Source organism: Talpa europaea (genome assembly GCF_964194135.1).
Source record: "Talpa europaea genome assembly, chromosome: 14".
NCBI lineage: Eukaryota > Metazoa > Chordata > Mammalia > Eulipotyphla > Talpidae > Talpa > Talpa europaea.
In genome coordinates, this window is record NC_140082.1 from 15,954,030 (window position 1) to 15,972,162 (window position 18,133).

An 18,133-nucleotide genomic window follows, 5' to 3' on the forward strand; every position below is an offset into this window, starting at 1 on the left:
ATTCAAAACCTGGGCTGATCCCTCTGATTCCGACTAGAAAGCTGTCATCACAGTTGCCCGGGCACCTGGCAACCCAGGGTGGTCTTGAATTTCCCACCTACTGGGGCCAGGTTGCAAAGTTCCCATTCTGCACGTGAGCATTTCAGATGGCAACAAATATCTGCTGGAATAAATGAATAAATAAAAGTGACCTGAAGAGTTAGTGAATGCAAGAGCTAATGTGATTAATTTCTTCTAAAAATTTTTTTTTTAAGAACAAGAAATATATTGGACAAAAAGGATGACAATCCCTGATCTGAAATAGCTTTAAATAGATTCTTTCTCCTTCAAAACATTGAAGTATCTTTTAAAAAGAAAATGGTTTGTTTTTAAATTTTCTCACCTAAAACGGGGGGAGGGGAAACACTGGAAAAATATATAAAAACCTACCCTTTGAGTCTAAACTATCTGATAGTCTCTTTCTCTTTGTCTCATGGAGAATCAATACATAATAGTGCATTAGGTAGAAAGGATAGTAGACATTTGCAGGTGAGATGAGCCGTTTCAGCTAGGAGGCAGAGCTGAATAACCCTGAAGCTGTGTTTCCTTAGGGAAATGGATGGGAAACATACCATATTCAAAGGAAGCTTGGAGCAGAAACAGTGGGGTCACGGCCTTATCACCCCAGGAAAGCAGCCCAAGGACCCACAGAAACAAGTGCCCACAGCTCTGCCCACTATGTCTCTGCTCTGGATTAACAAGAGCACTCTCCCCCAGTTCCATCAGACACAAAGGCTGCAAAAACTACATTCCTCTTGGGTGTTTGCCAAACACCCTGTGGAACCATTTCTGCAGTCAGTGGAAGATGTCCAAGATCAGGGTTGAGAACTCCGTCCTTTTACTTAGGACAGTGACCTGAGGGGACAGACTGAGGACGCTGGACAGAATCATGCCTGTCACTCTGCTGTTTATGTAGCCAGGGCTTGTTGAGGCTCCTCAGTGCTGCGGACCTTCTGCCCTATTCTTAGATGTTTTTCTTCAGCTGTCTAAAGGTGTGGACTGGAGACTCTTAACTTCTGACAAGGCCTGAAATTTTGTTTCATTGGGATTTGCTACAAGAAAGAAAGAGGCAGCATTGCATTGTTCCTCAGAGTTTATACCCATATCAACTAGCTTTACTTCAAGTTTCTGGTTCATTTTCTAAGGCAGGTGTAGCCCTGAGCTTTTCAAAGGCCTGAGCTCCCTTCTGGGAGACAACAGTATCTACACATGATGTGGTTCAATTAATGCAGCAGTGATTTTTTTTTCAGCAAAAGTTGGCGGTTAGGGTTCTTTAAAATATATATTTAAATAACTTTTTACATTTACATATAACATTTTTAAAAAACAAAGCAGAGAACTCAATCCCACACACCTCGAAACCCCAAGCACACAAACGTACAATACAGAAGAGTAACATGTTATCAAAAGACTGAGAATTTTGTCTGTTGGTTGTTAATGGGATAGGGTTGGTTTTGCCACAAGTGGCTCACATTTTGGGTTGAGAAGGAGGGCTCTCTTTATTACCACTTTTGTGTTTGTCAAAGCTAAAAAAATTTTTTTGTTTTCTGAAGGAAGTCAGAGTTTGGAGTCACCGTATAGTTCCCATTTCCACATAAGATTTCCTTCTGAGCTCAGGCTCCCGGGCCACCGTCAGCTGGGTTAGATTTCTGTCCTGGGAGAGAAAGAACAATTATCAGGGGAGGTAGCTGGCACCGCAGGCTTCAGGTACAACCTGCAGGGACGAGGCAAGGGAACTGGGTGCCCATTTCAGTTTCCAGGAAATGACAGTTCCCAATGGATGGACTGTATATACAAAGCGGTAGAGTCCTTTTCTGAAAGTTTCTCGTTCTGGGCTGAGAGCATAGGTGCTACCTAGTGAGTCAGTCTCCCTCATATGTTAAGTTTAAAACCTTCTGAAAGGTACCATGAACATATTCTGCAGAAAAGATGTGTGTGAGGCACTACTGCAGACACTGGGAAGAGCAGCAGTCTAGAAGACCCCCTCAGAGTTTCCAGATCTGAAGACAAAGTAATTTCAGACCGTGATAACACGAGAAGTCCACAGAGGGTGCGAGTGACCCTGGAGGGGCCTGACTGGTATCACTCCACTGAGATCTGGAGGAAAGCAGCAGCAGAGAGGTCTGCAAGCTGGAACGAGCTTGGTGTGTTGGAGGAATAAGATGGAGGCCACAGGGAGCTAATGTAGCAAGCAAAGAGAGCAGTAGGAGGTGGTCAGGCAGGTGTAGCCCTGAAGGCCAGTTCATATAGAACTGGGTAAGTTTACATTTTTTAAATTCTAAAGGAAATGCCAAGTCATCCAAGGGTTTTCTAATGTAAAGGCATAGACATGTTTCAGAAGAGGTCGCTGTGGTCCTCATACAGAATTGAAGGCAAGGCCAGCAACAGGAGACCAGTCAGAAAGCTACTGTCCTCCCCTGGAGAGAGAAAATGCATCTGAGGAGAGTAGCTGGGGAGGCAAAGTTGGTAAATTTTGGATATACTTTGGAGGTAGCCTTTGTCACAGTGCTACAAAAAGGTGCTGAACTGCATGCTGTTTATTTCTGAGACAAAATGTGCAGAAAATTTATAGCAATTTGACAATGTGTGCTGAATCAAGTAATAAAAATTCTGGGCTTGTATTTTGCGTCTTTTGCTAAGTTTCATTTTTTTTGGAATTTAATTTACTGTTCTGGGGGGAAAACAAGCACCTGTGGTCTTCACAAATAAGTTGAAAAGCCCTGGACACTGTGAGAGGCAGGGCAGACACAGGGATGTTATGTGGGCTTTGGGCCTGAGCATCTGGTTGGGGAGTCTTGGAGAAGGGTGTAGAGGGACAAATATGAGTGGTCCTGTTGATATGATAGGCTGGGACACTTAAGAGGTGGGGCGGGAGTCAGGGATGGGGGAGAGGTTGGGAGGAAGAGGCGTGTCACAGAATCCTGGAAGTAGTAGGCCCAGGTGGTATGGAACTCAGAGGAAGGGCCGGGTAAGAAAGACTTGGAAGTTATCAGGTACAATGTTTAAGCCAATGGCTCAAAGGAAGTCACTCAGAAAACGACTGTGGAGAGAGAAGAGGTCCCAGTGGGAATTTCTACTCTGTCTACTGTCATCTCCTGCTCTCACCTGTAGCTTCAGCAGCCATGGCACTGGACTCCTGAGTGTCCTGGAGGGCACTGGGGAAGCTAGCCCTGGCAGGGCAACACAGAACCTGCTCTTCTTCCTGGGAAGCTCCCAGGCCCCTGTGGGGCCAAAGGGCATTTATGCCCAGTGTCCCACCCCAGTGGCCAATGTTGTGGGTCCCTTGGCAGTCCGAAGGCAGGCCTAAGTCACAGTCCACATCCTCCGGAATGATGGGGATGCGTTGGCTCAGGTCCCGGGCGCCTGGGTGGCAGCTGGGCGAGGGCTCCTGGCTGAGTGTGTACTGCACGCTCACCGAGCAGTCCTCAGTGTAGCAGCCACTGCCTCCTCCACCAGTGTGGGCCACCTGCTTCTCTTCATAGAAGCAGCAGGGCAGGCCCTCATATTTCACCCCATCTGTCCTGGGCAAATGGTCTGGGTGAAGGCTATACAGGCCCTGGGAGCTTCCAGGCTGTGATTCCCCACCTGTAGGGCCACAGCCTTCACAGAGGGGGGTGCCCAGGAACAAGGTGCTGCCCCCAGCTGCTCCTCTGCCAGGCTCCAGTGCAGATGGCTGGGGCTCACAGCAGCAGGCACATGATGGCCCCTCACGGGCCCCCTTCCAGGTCCTCCTGAGGTCTGGGATGGTCCCAGGAGAAGCCTCCAGCCCCACTTCTGAGGTAGAGCTATTGGGCCCCCTGTGCTCCAGGGAGGAGTTGCTGCTATAGTTCATTTCCAGGCTGCAGGTGGACAGCTGGTCCCCAGAGGGAGAGGCAGGGCCAGGCCAAGGTTCTCCCCGCCCAGCACCTTGACTGTGGGTTGTCAGGAACTCCTCAGGTGGTGGGGAGCCCTCTAGATGCATGATAGGTCCCCGGTTTGAGCTGCCTGAGCCCCCCACGTCACTAGCACGGCAGGGGCTCCGGCTGCGGTAGATGAAGGGATCATAGTCGCTGCTAAGGGAGCTGCGGAAGGTGGAGCAACTCCCATACACGCCCTGGTTGCTGACCTCAGTGCAGTCCACCACAGAGTCACTGGAGGAGCAATGACACTGGCCAGAGCTGCTGCTGCTGCTGCTGTCACTGCCTGGGCAGTCAGCCAGGTAGCCACTGCACACAGAGCGATGGCCATGGTAGCAGCTAAAGCTGGATGTGCTGCCACTCTCCAGGTGGGAGGGTGGGGCCATGTGCACCATGGTGGGGAAGAGCAGGCTGCCGCTGCCATTTGGGGGAAAGGCACGGGACTGGCCCCTGGGAGCAAGGCTGGGTGGGGCTGGACTCTCCTGCTCAGGGTAGCTGAGGCCCTGGAAGTAGTAGTGTTGGTACATGGTCTCGTACTGGGAGAAGCAAGCTGCCTTGGAGAAGCTGCGGCCACTGAACTTGGGCCTGCGGAAGGGGTGGGCTGGTGAGTAGGCCCGGTGCTCCAGACCACAGCGGTGAGGGGCCAAGGTGTGGTCCAGGTGGAGGGGTGGGTAGCCGCGGATGTACGCGGGGGTCTGAGGCGAATAGAGGCTCTGCTCCCCATGATGGTCCACAGTCAGCAGCGTGACAGGGTTCCCATGGGAATCCATGCTTGTTCTCGTTGGGTAGGCTGGGATAGCATTGGTCCTGTGCACGCGGCCAGGGTAGTGTACCGGCAAAATCACTCTCTGCTGCCGGCCACGTGCCAGGTTGCCGGTCTCCACACAAACGGTGCTTGGGTTTCCCTTTTGCTCTAGGGAGAGGAGGAAAACAGTCAGCAGGGATGAGCACTTTGGTGCTAGGCGCAAAAGGGTGAAGACTAAAGCAACAGTTTTGGTCAATGCCAAGGTACTCAGTCTCATGACTCTGGCCCATTCTAAGCCATGACACAACTCAACTGTATTGTTAGAAGTTGAGCTATTTTTCTGTTTGGCAACTGATCACTCCTCTAAAGGCCCATCTCCTTCTGTTCTGCCTGTCAAAGGCACCATCGGGAGTTTGCAGAGAGCAACACAGACACCAAGATGAAAGGTGTTCTTCTTCTTGGAAAAAACAGCTGCTTGGAGTGTACCTTACATTCCTGCCCTCTACGTTCAATACCACAGTGACGCAGGATCAACATCACAACCCTCCCAACTCCCATTGTCTCTTGTGGCCCTGAGAATAACAACCCCTTGGGGTTGGCGATAGATAAGCATCACCACTTCATTTCCACTAAAGAGACTGTGATCTTAAGGGGCCAGATGCTTTGTCTAAGGTCAGGAAGTTGGTTCATGTGAAAACCAAAACTTGAACTCAAGGCAATTCTCTTAAGGGTCTGGAGGCATGAGGACCCCCCAAAACTCAAGGTCCCCACGCCTCCTAGTCCAGAGAGGAAGTCTGCAGAGGTTTTGCTCGCTTACCAGCTTGCAGCATGTCACGTTCTTGTTATGACACTGGGTAGGGAAAGTGACTCTTCAGTAATGACTGAGGCAGGTGACAATTACCTATGATGTTGTGGCGACAGTGGGGGCAGGTGTGGTGCTGCAGAAGCCAAGGATCCACGCACTTCCTATGAAAGCGGTGAGTACAGGGGATAACCCGAAGCTCCTGGGGAGGGAGAGAGGACACACAGCCTGAAGTAATGGTACAGTGGAAGACAGTTCTGCCCTCAGCCCTGCATATGCTTCTTCCTTCAGAATGCAGCATGCGCTGAGGAGCTGTGTTCACCATGCCAGTGTCCAGAGGTTCCCTTCCCACCTTCCTCCTCAGTTCTATTTATAGGTTAGCTCCAGGACCCATCAACCAGCCACTACCACAGTCCTCAGGGCTAGGAAGGAAGCACAGAAGAGGCCCTTTTCTTGACCCTGAAGGGCACTCACATTCATGCCTCACATAGGGGAAGCCTTGTGCCAGTGTGGATGGGTGGAGAGAGAGCTAAGTATACTCTAAGACAGCTCTGGGTGCCCCAAATGAGGATGAGAAGAAAAAATGCCCAGGAAACTGGACTGACAGTAGGATAGCAAAGGGGCAAAACTCAACTGTCTTCTTCACTGGATCCTGAACCTCACGCCAGGGGCACATAGGTTTATAACACAGCAACCTATGTGGAGAGGAGGTAACGGAGTTCTCTTTTGGAGGTAGAACTACCTCTAGAGTTCCTGAGCCCAAGTACCCTCCAAATTTGCTAATTTTGCTGCTTATCCATTCTCTAACCAGTTAGACACAATGCTATTCAAACTAATACTAACACCTAATACTGTACTTGATGGTGTGCCAAGAGGTTTACCTGCATTTTCTCATGTAACGTGTGAGCACCTGGAAAGCAGGTCAGTCTTGGGTCCATGTCACAAGCACATGCACCAAGAATGATCAAGTCACTTTGCCAAGATCAAAAGCTTGAACCTGCGTGGGCCAGGATTAGAACCTAGGCAGTCTGCACCTAGATACTGTGCATGACTGACACTTGAAAGGCCTCTGAAAAAACTCATTTTTCACCTAGCAGTCTACATAACAGTGGTCTGCAATTAAATCTGAATTTTGGGCAACTCAAATTGCATATATTGTGTGTGTACACAGGCTTCTGTCTAGAAAGAGATTAAGTCCTCTAGCTTTTGAAAAGCTGTGGGAAAAGGACATCGTCCCTCTCCTTGTAGGTCCTGGGCACCTCTGCTGACATGTCCATCATTTCACCCAGATGGGCTCTGCTGTTACCTCTCCGTCGATGTACTTCTCAAGGCAGATGGCACAGTCGGATGTGGAGCTGCTACTGAGTGTATCCAGGGCTCCACAGCTCCCGTCCCGGCGCCCCTTGCTCTTGGAGTTGAACTTTCTGGTTTCCATTTTCTCTAGAGCCTGCACGGCCAGTCTGTTCATGGAATTCTGTGTGGGAAAATGTGGTGCATGTTAGGGTCTAGGATGTATCAACAAGTGGTAGACACCCCCAGGGCCACAGCACTCGATGCTCCTGGCTAGGTAAACACTAGTCTCCATGCAGATCAGAATAGATTTGAAAATTACTAAAAAAATTCAGACTGCCACAAGCATAGATTTTTTTTCCCCAGCCTGAGTGTTCATGATATCAACCCAAGTTTTTCCCAAGTGGCAGTGCTGCAGAGCTCAATTACTTGACCCTGCCACAACAATGCCAGGCCCTGTTTTTAATCTCATTTACTTTCTTTTATGAAGAAAGCTCTGATGGTACATGAGACAGTGTGTGAGGGCTCAGAACCTGACAAATCAGATGAGCTCAATAAATGCAGGCTACTGTTCTACTAGTGGTGGCACTCAAGCCCTGTGAGAACTCGATGCTTCTCTTCTCAACAGATTGCCTCCCACGGACCACCCTCTCTCTTTTCAGACCACTGTCTGTCATCCAGCTACACATTTTAATATCTAGATTCCTGCTTATTTCTTCACCATGCGCCACACACAGATTCTTCATTCTTATAAGCTCTAAGTGAAGTGACATCCGGGGTACAAGAGTGGTAACTCTGTTAATGGAAAACTACCGGGAGAGTTTAGCAGATGCGAATTTGGATTCAGCAGGTTTGGGGTGGGGTCTGAAATCTGCATTTCTTCCAAGCTCCCAGGTGATGCTGATGTTGCTGGTCTCCAAATCATATCTTTTTTTTTTTTTCTTCCAGATCATATCTTATATGAGGATTAAGGCTCTAGGTCTCCACATAACATTTAAACTTTTTTTTTTTGGCGGGGGGAATCCTAGGTGGAAACTTTTCTAATACTCAGCCTTTGCAGGGCTGGCTCTTTTGGAACACAGAAGGCACAATGTTATAAGCTTTACTTTGTTTTTCTCCATCTTTGCTAATTCTAGACCACTGGGAACAAGCTGCAGAGCTCAGGCCCCATCCTTGGTTTTCACCAGTAATAAGGCAAAGTGGATCACTGTTTGCAGGCTGCTCTGAGATATTACCTGACTGCGTCGTTGCTTCAGCTTGATTTTGACAAGGAGGATGAGGCACACCAAGGAGACCACGACAAAGAAAGCCAGGAAAATCCCCATGTCAAAGTATTCAGTGGGTTGCTGGAATAGAACACAGACACAATGGCTCCTCAGCCTGGGGATCAGCACATGGGCTGTAGGGACTCTGGTTGGAATAAGGATGGGGTAACAGGGGTGTGTTTCCCCTGGTCTGCAGGAAACTCCTGGGGTTCTGCTAACATACACACTGGCATATTATCCAGGTCTAGCTGGTACCTGCGGCATGGACTTGGGGGAGGCCTGCAGCAGTTTCAGCCAGACCTTCTGAAAGCCAAGAGAATCTTCAAAAGCTTAGTTCCCTGAGGAATTGCACAAACTTTGCTGTAGTGGGTAGGAGAGGCCCTTCCAAATAAACACAAATATCACATTTATGGGACAAAGGAGTGAGTGTCATGTTTTGAGGGAACAGTGATTACTAACCATATAATTAACGGTTTACAACAACTCAGAAAATTGTATGCTGCTTCCCCAAATATCAGCTTCCACTACAATGAGTCATATTTACCAAAGTGCTCTTTTTTCCTTTAAAAAGAAGCCAGTAAGTCAATTTTCCACAGACGATCTCTAGTTGTAGTTCTTACCTTTCTCCTCACAGCACACTGCCTCCAAAAACCTTGAAACCACTTCATCTAGGACATGCATTCAGCCAATGGGAATAGAGCTTTGCTAACTGAATACTGTGGGTATCCAAATATTTTGTGCATGCAAAAAACCATCTTATATGTGAACATTCCAATATTTGTGGGGAGGCAATAAACCATAAATGGAGCACCTTTCTCAGATTTCTAGCATTTGAAAACTGAAGTTTGGGCAGAAGATACCAGTCAAGAGTAAATGGCCAGTGATGTCTCTTTGATACATTTAAGAGAAGCCTCAAAACTATTTATTAACTACCTGGAAGTCATGGAATTCAATCCCAGCTAAAAGCTAACTTTTCCAGACTCAAATATTAAGTTAGGGGGTTTCCTTATCTTTCACCCTTGAGAAAGAAGGAAGCATAGATCTTTTTCTCTACTCTAGGTCGAATGGGAAGCTACCTACTGGAATATTCCTTCCTTGTCATCCTCCTCAGTTAGCCTTTAATGGGAGATGGGACAGAAGAGAATGAAGGAAAAGAGATTACCAAGAGGGGGTGCAGGGTGGAAGAGACCAGAGATATCTTGGCACAAATCATGTATTTCTGGTAGGATTTTTCAAATCCTCTCCAAAGGAACACAGATAAAATTTCTCCAGGTCTTCAGCCTCATATCTGATCTAAATCTGCAGGAACCTGGGGAGCACTGGCATTCTAGATAGAAAGAAGACAGGAACACAAAAGCCCAAAGCCCAAAGAAAATAAAAGCACAGGATGCAGAGAAGGTGCAGAGTGTGGCCGGAACAGGCAGAGGCTTACTCGGGGAGGGCGGTGCTGAATCCTTGCTCGGGCCACTTTCTGCTTGTTGACGATATTCATCAGTTTGATGGCATCTGCGCCCTTCACATATACCACTGGCCTCTTGAGTGGGTCTTCTGAGCCTTGGTTTAGCTAAGGAAGAAGAGAGAGCCCTGGTTATTAAGACTAGAGTACCATCAGAAGCAGGACAGAAAAAGAAAGGCTGGAGGCAAAGAATACCAAATACCCACTCGGAAATTCTCTAACTTCTTGAGCATAACAGTCTTGGAGCTCCCAGAAGGGCAAAGTTGAGGGTGATAGTTGTTTTAGGATAGACTGGGTAAGGCTAAAGGTCAAGAAGGGTCTTTGAAAATGCCTCCCAGGCCCTGACTTCCTATCCCCTCTCAATATATTTGCCTTCAAGTGTGATGTCCACACCTGGGCGTCTAACGTCGACCAACTACAGAGGCCCTGGGTGACATGATTGTGACAAGCCAAACTAACTAAAGGACTCTCCCAGGGAGCATTGGTGTGGCCAGAGGAGCTTACCTGGTCGATAGCTTCTGGGTTTTCAGACACATCAAAGATGACTGCAGTGGCTCCCCGCTGCACTGCTCGCTTGGCCTGGCAGAGTGAAAAAGAGCAAGTTGGCACCCTCATCCTCTTACATGTCCAAAGCTGGCTTTGGAAATTAGACATGGATTTGAAATTCAGACTCTGACAGTTATCAACTTATGTGACTTTGGACAAGTCATATAACTTTCCTAAGCCTCAACTGTCCAGGAACCTGTGAAAAAGTGAGAGATGCCACCTACCTTGTATGGTTATCCTGACACCACGTGACTTAGAATAGTGAAAATAATTAACTGGGTACTCAATTAACATTTGTTTTCCTATCCAGCGTAAACATTAAAAACAAACTATAAATCAACAACCTGCCTAGTCAGCATAGAGGTATTGGTTTCAGTATTTTCTGCTATGAACACAGAACTACTGGCAAGCAAAGTAAATGCCTTTGGTCCTTCTCTTGTGGTCCTTCTTCCTTCCCATGTCACCCAGCACCACATTTAGAATGCATAATGAATATTTCTTAAGGAATCTCAAAATGGTCAATTTTAATAACTAACAGGCCTAAGAACTTTGGAGATGCCGTCAGAGGGAAAAGCTATAAGGAAGAATTGTAAATGGGGATTTAGAGCAGTTGGCTGACAAACCTGGCTACACAACAAAAACCACTTGGGAAGTTTGTAAAGCAGATTTCCTGGCACAAACCACAGAGACTGATTCAGCAGGGTTGGAGTAAGGCCTAGGAAACTGAGTTCTGAGTTTGCTAAGGAATTCTGATGATTCAACCACTTGGGGAACTATTGATCACAGAGATCAGATTAGAATGTTTCGGGAACAAATAAAAAGAGACAGAATTCTTTTTGGGGAGAAAGGACTCCTTTCTAGCCCGATGAATCATCAAATTTCATGTTCACCTCAGTGGACAACAAAGTAGAAGCTATAGAAGAACAAGACATAAGCTATAACCCTTTCTTTTAGGAGCCTGAATCTTGTTAGGGAAATAAGAGAATCCTCTAATGCGGGGGCAAAACAACCAAAACACAAAAAACAAGCCTCCTAAGTTTGACAAGGCAAGTGACAGTGCTCAGAGTTCAAAAGTCTTGATGGACCAGAATGCTTGAGAAAGAATAAAACCTAATTCCTTCCTTAAGAATAATCAACTAGGGCCTCACGGATGGCGCAGCGGTTGAGCACTGGGCTGCAAAGCTGCCTGCAGCCTCTGCAGTGCCGGTTTGATCCCCGGCCACTGGGGAGGGTCCCACATGGCGCGCAGACCTCTCCTGCAGCGCCCGCTGCTCCGCTAAGCAGTGTACCTCGGTCCTTCTGCCTGTTCTGCTCCCAGCTCTGGCTCTGGTGAATTCTCTTACCCTCCCGCGCTTCTGACTGTACCCAGTGCTTGTATAAATAAATAAATAAATATTTAAAAAAAAAAAAATTCAACCACATGGATGCAGTGTAAGGAAGTAACACTGAATTTAAGTAGAAGAGAAAGTGGTTAGACGAATGGTTCCAGCAGACCACTAGAGGGCAGTCTTATCACACAGCTTTTACAAGACCATTTCCTGTACTTTGTGTCAAACAATCCTCAAGAATACTGTAATCTGGGCAACTTAAAAAATCCGGGCATCCTGGGTGCCTTGCTGCAGAAATTGCCATTGTTCTGCTGGGGATTCTTTCTTGTTGAACTGAGAGTCAATGTATTTAGAGTCTCCTCCGCTGATTGTCCACACTATCTCCTTTCATCACTACAGCGCTTACAGTCAGGAGTGACTCTTGGGAGCTATGCCTGGCTCTGCCACTGACACCATGACAATGATGGACAAGTCACCCAATCTCTCTAAGCCTCAGTTTCTCCACCTGTAAAAGGAAGGATGCTCTGTTATTATGACTAGGGCTCCTTCAGTTCCTAATCCTAGCCAGTCTATCAAGTGGCAACAGACCGTGCAGAACAATGCAGAAAGACCTATCACCTCTCCAGCAAGAGAGGACGTAATGGCACAGTGAGGTCAGGTGGTACCACTTTCCCCCACAAAACTATTTAGAGGCACAGACTCCTTTGGCAAGGAGGTGCTTGTGTCTTCTACTTAGGTAGGTCTTTTTCACAAATTCTTTTCCTAGATATAGAAGGATCCAAAGGAACAGCACTGAAAGCAAGGTAATAAACAAGACCTCTTTCATTTATTTGGCACTCATACCATGATCAAGTTCATCAAAGAGCAGCTGAGGGGACTATGCATTCAGAATAGTCTTGATGGGGAGCACCCAGCACCTCCAATTTTGATACTGGTACACCTGCAAAGTCTAGTGGTCATGGGAGAATATGCTGCAGGACCTGGGGTAGTGCTGTGCCTTCAGCCACATGGCCTTCTGTGTTTTCAGGCTTCCCTGCACCACATAAAGTCTTGAGGATTTGGAGGTGAGGCATGACTCATTTGGGACATGCACAAAAGGCATTTTTATAAAAATCTAGGAGGGGTGAGCAGTTTTCTGGTGAATAGACCCAAGCTGAGAATAAGGTGTTTTAATCTTGCTTACAACTTGATTTCAGACGCAGCCAACCAGGCTAATGTAGAGGATCCAAGTACAAATATTTTGCTTAAGAAAATGCTAATTCTCACAATTGATTTGCTTTAATAATTGTTTGATGGGGCCTCCCTGGTTGGCGCAAGGGGTTAAGCATCAGTGCCACGAAGCAATCTGCAGCTATTGCAGCACAAATTCAATCCCCAGCCAGGGAGATGACCTACATGGTGCAGCAGACCTCTTCTGTCTTGCCCCTGCTCCCCTCAACAGTGTATTTCAGTCAATCCGCCTGCTTTGCTCCCCATTCTGTCTCTGGTGAATCCTCTCACCCTCTGCACCTCTGGCCTGTACCCCAGTTCTTGTATTGCATAAATAAATAAATTAAAAAAAAATAGTTTGATGTTAAGTTGCTATTATAATAAGGTTGCGTTTCCTGTACATACAGGATTGGATAGGAGGGGAATTAACTCAGGATCCTGTTGGGAACTAACCTCTCAAGAGTCTGTTTAGGATTAAAATAGGACATGAATAATCCATAGTTAGAAAATGAGACCTTGGCAGCAATCCCACTGCCCACCTGTGACTATGCAGGTGCCTCTTTTCACCAACTCTGTCCCTCTGCAGGGCAACAGCTCCCTGCCTGTCCGTGACCTGTATCTGCCGGGACTTCTCTTCACTGACCTCCCTCAGCGGAGGCCGCTCTCCTCCAGGTTGCCCACCTGCGACCAGTCAGGCCTTTCTTAGCAAACCTGTTCCTTCAGGGCAGCTCTTCCTGCCCGTTTCTGACTATGCAAGTGTCTTTTACTCTTCTGTCCCGCTCTCTATCAAAGCTGCTCTTTTAAATATTAAAAAAAAAAAAAGAAAGAAAACGAGACCTTTATTGTGCTATTCTCCAAGCAAATTAAAAACAAAACACAGAGCACTGCTTGCTGACACCCCCTTTCTTCACATTTTCTGTTTAAAATTTGATGAGACATATTTCTTGAACTAATTTTCATACATCATTTATCATTTTACCTTTGGCAAGAATATGATTTCAAACAAATCTTAACCATAGTTGGGAGATTACTAGTCCTGTGACTGCTAGAAATGCAATCTTTACAAAGTCACACACCTCATTTCCAAGGCTATTTCAAAAAAAGGAGTGAAAAGATGCAGCCTGGCAGATGTTGCTGTATGAAGGTCACTGGTACACTGGGCTGTGTTGGAGAGGGCAGTAACCTTGGGATTGTGCATAGACTAGAGCAGAAAGACAAGCATGAGAAGGGTATAAGCAGCAGAAAGCAGCTAAAATGGCTCAGCAAGACCTCCCAGAAGCAGGACTTCTGCATGTCGTTCCCCCTCCACTCTACCACATAGGTATTTCCTACCACACAGGTACTTTTACATCTTTCATTACCTTTACCACTTCGTTCGGGCTAGGGCAGGTAGATATCGGCCAGAAGATGACCAGAAGCCCATTAGCAAATGTGGAATAAAAAGTTTACCATGGTTCTTCTATTAATTGTCTTTCCAGGCCTGTAAGACCCAAGACTAGACAATGCCCACAGACACTGAGACAAGAATCTAAGGTGCAAACATCTTTAGACTGACATTTTGAGAACTACAAAATGTCAGCTCTTAAAAGACAGGGTCCTACGGTGATGGACACTTACTGCAGTGCAAAACTCATTGTTATTCAATGCATGTTTGTTTTAAATGAAAGTCTGCTTGGGACCATACTCTTGGGGTATTGTTCCCCGGAGGTGGATGTGATATCCCCTGCTAAGGAGGTGCTCCTATCAATATGATTTGAGTCTAGAATTTCCAGATGTGACTGGAGCATTCTGATGAAAATAGTACTGTTACCACTTTGCAGGTAAACTTAAAACCTAGAGTCTGTTTCAATTTTAATTAAATTCAGGGATTTAATTAAATTCAGGGATTTCCATCAGGAATGGATCTGGCACGTTTCTTGCTACGTGCAGTCACACCCAGATTTGATCTGGGGTTTGGTTCTACCCTGACACCTACTCCCTGGGGCACAGATTCCTTCTTTTGCCTGTTGTTTATCTGTTCTTTTGTTGAACACTTGGATGTAGCATCCCCAGTGTGCCTAACCTTTATTGTAGGAAAGCTGACAGACTAGAACCTTAATTGGATATAATCCAAGCAATGTAAAAAAAAAAAACAATTTTCCCCCAAACTCCTGTCCATAGGATAATCAAGAAAGTTGGATTGTTAGTGCTTAAGTGTGCTCAACCTGTCACAGGAAGTTCTGACAAGAGTACTCCAAGTGAACTTTTTTGGGGCCTCTATTGAATACTTTTGCATTGTTTTGTTTCTTCGCACTTAGTGTAAACTTTCAACAAATCATTAAAAATTCTTTGTAAACATTTTACTCATTCATACATTTTAGATATTTGGGTTATTCAAGTTTTTATTATAATGAATGCTACACTGAATAAATTTCACTACTTTTCTGCTTTCCTTAAGATGGAAGATCAAGTGCCAAAGAATGTGAAGATTATTAGAATTTTAATACAATCCACACAGCATGTTAATGATCCTCCTTAAATATTCACTCAAATCTTAATCTGCATTAATGACAAGAGGCACAGACAATATAAAAACAAATTGTCAATAGATTGAACTTCAACAGTGGTCTATTGGTGAGCTGGTAGGGATCAATCAGGAAGTTAGTCTGAAAATAACTGTACAATTCACATGTAAAAAGATACTACAGAGCTGATCACACCTACCCTTGCTGATTCAAGATCCCTGCCATAAAATCGGTTAAGTGCTTTTCTATTGCCAAAAGTGACTTTATTACCTCTCTGAGCTCTAATATCTCTTAGGATTTCTCCTCTGCCACTTACCATTTTTCATTTTCCTGCAAAATTAAACCATATTTAATGTTTTTGTTGTTTATAAAAGTAATATGTGCTTGGTATGAAAAATTAGAAATCATTCAAAAATTGAAAGCAGGGGACTCCCTGGTGGTTCAGGGGTTAAGTCCCAGTACTATCAAGCTATCACCAGCCACTGTAGCATGAGGTCCATCCACAGACGACCTCTCCTGTCTTCCCTGATGCTACCCTCAGCAGTGTATTTCAGTAGATCTGCCTGTTCTGCTCCCCACTCTGTCTCTGTTGAATCCTCTCACCCCCCACACCGCTGATCTACACCCCAGTTCTTGCATGCATAAATAAAAATAAATATTTAAAAAACAAAACAAAACAGAAATTGAAAGCAATGTGCTAGCATGTGACTAAGAGAGAAGTACCCAGTGACCCCAAACTGGAGTCCACAAAAGTGGTCTGGCCATTCAAACACACAAAGGCAAAGGAAGCAGTGTGTGTGAAAGACTGTAAGTAGAATTGATGTGCATAGAGAAAGAGAGAAAAAGATTTCAAATAAAAATTTCCAGTAAAACTCCAAAAATTACCCATCCCCTCGTGGGCATATGCCCAGCCAAACAGGTTCGGCTCGAAGCAGAGTGGCTGAGGCCCAAAAACTTGTGGTAAGTCTAAGGTACATTCTGGTGGGGAACTACAAGAAAGGGTTTAGGCAGGTCTCAGAAAACTGGGATAGAAGGGAAAACCCGAAATTCAAAATATACCACATAGTCACTGTGGGGTCAAGATAACAGCTGCCAATGTCTTTGTAAAAAGGCTAAAATTTCACTCGACATGTCATTCAGCCATCCACATTGCTTCCAAATATCTTTTGTTAAGTGTCTCTACTTACCTCTTTTCACTCCTTCATTCCACCTCTCTCTATATATATCTACCTTGCTCCTTCCCAGTTGCTGCCATTCAGAAGTTTGATTCACGGCATGCTGGGACTTATAATTCAAGACAACTGGATATAAGTGGGGGTGGGAAAATGGTACCCTTTTAATGCTCTCTCCTCCTTTTTGGAGATGAACTTTGTAACAAAAGAACTCCTCACATATTACCCATCTCCAAATCCCAGTTTTATACTATAACTATGGTTTATATCCTTTCATTTTTCTAACCCATACACTAGCAGGAATAAAAAACATGTATGTATACTCACATATCAAAACATACTTAAAAATAAATAGAATGCATATACTATTCGGTACTCTGCTGTTTCCCCACTGAGAATTTACTGAACAGTGTTATACACAGTGATGTAGAAAAATGTTCCTACTTCTTACCAACCACAACTTATTCCATTATATGGTTATAATGATAGGCATTGAGGAGATTTCTATATTTTTTTCTATTATAAACAATAGTCTATTTTTATTCCCTTTTTTTTTTTTTTAATACAAGCACTGGGTACAGTCAGAAGCACGGGAGGGTGAGAGAAGTCACCAGAGTCAGAGCGGGGAGCAGAGCAGAGCAGGCAGACTGACGAAGTACACTGCTGAGGGGAGCAGTGGGCGGCAGGAGAGGTCTGTGCGCCATGTGGGACCCTCGCCCAGCGGCCAGGGATTGAACCGGCGCTGCAGAGGCTGAGGGCAGCTTCGCAACCCAGCACTCAACCACTGCACCACCGGGGAGGCCCTCTATTTTTATTCTTATACTCACATTCTGATGGCACCTATCTTAAAATATTACTGCAAGAGGTCCTGTTGAGTCAAAGGCATAGACATTTTACATGCAAATGCATTGCTTGAGAGCTAGGCTACCTGCCCTCATGGGTTTAATGCAGCCAGAAGATAGACTGTGTTAACCAATCTGTGTGCCCCATGAAGCCTAACAAAGCAGACAGCCTGGGTGTCATCATACTCAACAATTAACGTGATAGGTAGGCAGGAAAAGAGTTTAATTCAATTTGTATTGCCATTTATTAATTTAGTAGTACAACAGTAGTAATTAAACAGTGTGCTAGGCCCTGGGGATACAGATAGCACTGAATGGCAATGTAGCAGACCCCTGTCCTCACCAAGCCAGCAGAGTCAGAAGGAGAGTCAGAAGGAATAGTCTGAATGTTAGTGCCAAAGGTAAATCATTAAGAAATTACCAACATCAGATCACATATTCCATGTCTCTATAGTAGCTTTTCCCAAAGTGCATATCAGGAGATGGTTCATTTTCCTGGTCAGTACACTTGGAGAAAAGCTGCATATCCCAGAGTTAACTGCTGACACTTGCAGAGCACTTCAGTATGCTAGCCACTTTTATCTACTTGACATCCTAAAATCTTTTTGGACACAGAATCTTTTTTGCAGCAACGCCTCTCATGGGAGATGTTTTGGAAGCCAACACTGTGCTGAGAGGAGTATTACACCCTAATCACTCCCTTACTCTAACTCATGGGTATAAAGAAGGCTAAAAGGATGTGACAGAAATCCACATTTTGATATGGAAAACAATTACGAAGAAATACAACACAATTTAAATGAAATGGTTAGTGGCAAAAAAAAAAAAAAAAAACAAAAACACAACATTTAATCATATAGGTCAATTGGACAACTACTTCAATAGGGTCGACTTTATGCAAAGCAACCCAAGAATGATACATGCCAAGACCTTCTAGAAGTATGTTATTACACACTTGCTGCTGTGCCAGGATGAAAGATCTTGTTTAGCGAGGAAGGTGAGGGTACTGAGGTCTTTCTCATCTTACCAAAAAGAGGGT

General features: G+C 45.4%; 1 protein-coding gene across 1 annotated transcript in view; it reads right to left on the minus strand.

The window, feature by feature from the left end:
* Positions 1 to 1,596: 1,596 nt before the first annotated feature.
* ZNRF3 (zinc and ring finger 3) overlaps positions 1,597 to 18,133 on the minus strand; it is a gene marked incomplete at both ends in the record, with an annotated part of 145,359 nt that continues 128,822 nt past the window's right edge. The window contains 8 exons of the mRNA XM_084253218.1: positions 1,597 to 1,657; positions 2,402 to 2,456; positions 3,139 to 4,848; positions 5,582 to 5,684; positions 6,789 to 6,956; positions 8,008 to 8,118; positions 9,470 to 9,601; positions 9,998 to 10,072. Coding sequence (XP_084109344.1) covers positions 1,597 to 1,657; positions 2,402 to 2,456; positions 3,139 to 4,848; positions 5,582 to 5,684; positions 6,789 to 6,956; positions 8,008 to 8,118; positions 9,470 to 9,601; positions 9,998 to 10,072 — 2,415 coding nt within the window. The remainder of the gene's footprint in view (positions 1,658 to 2,401; positions 2,457 to 3,138; positions 4,849 to 5,581; positions 5,685 to 6,788; positions 6,957 to 8,007; positions 8,119 to 9,469; positions 9,602 to 9,997; positions 10,073 to 18,133) is intronic.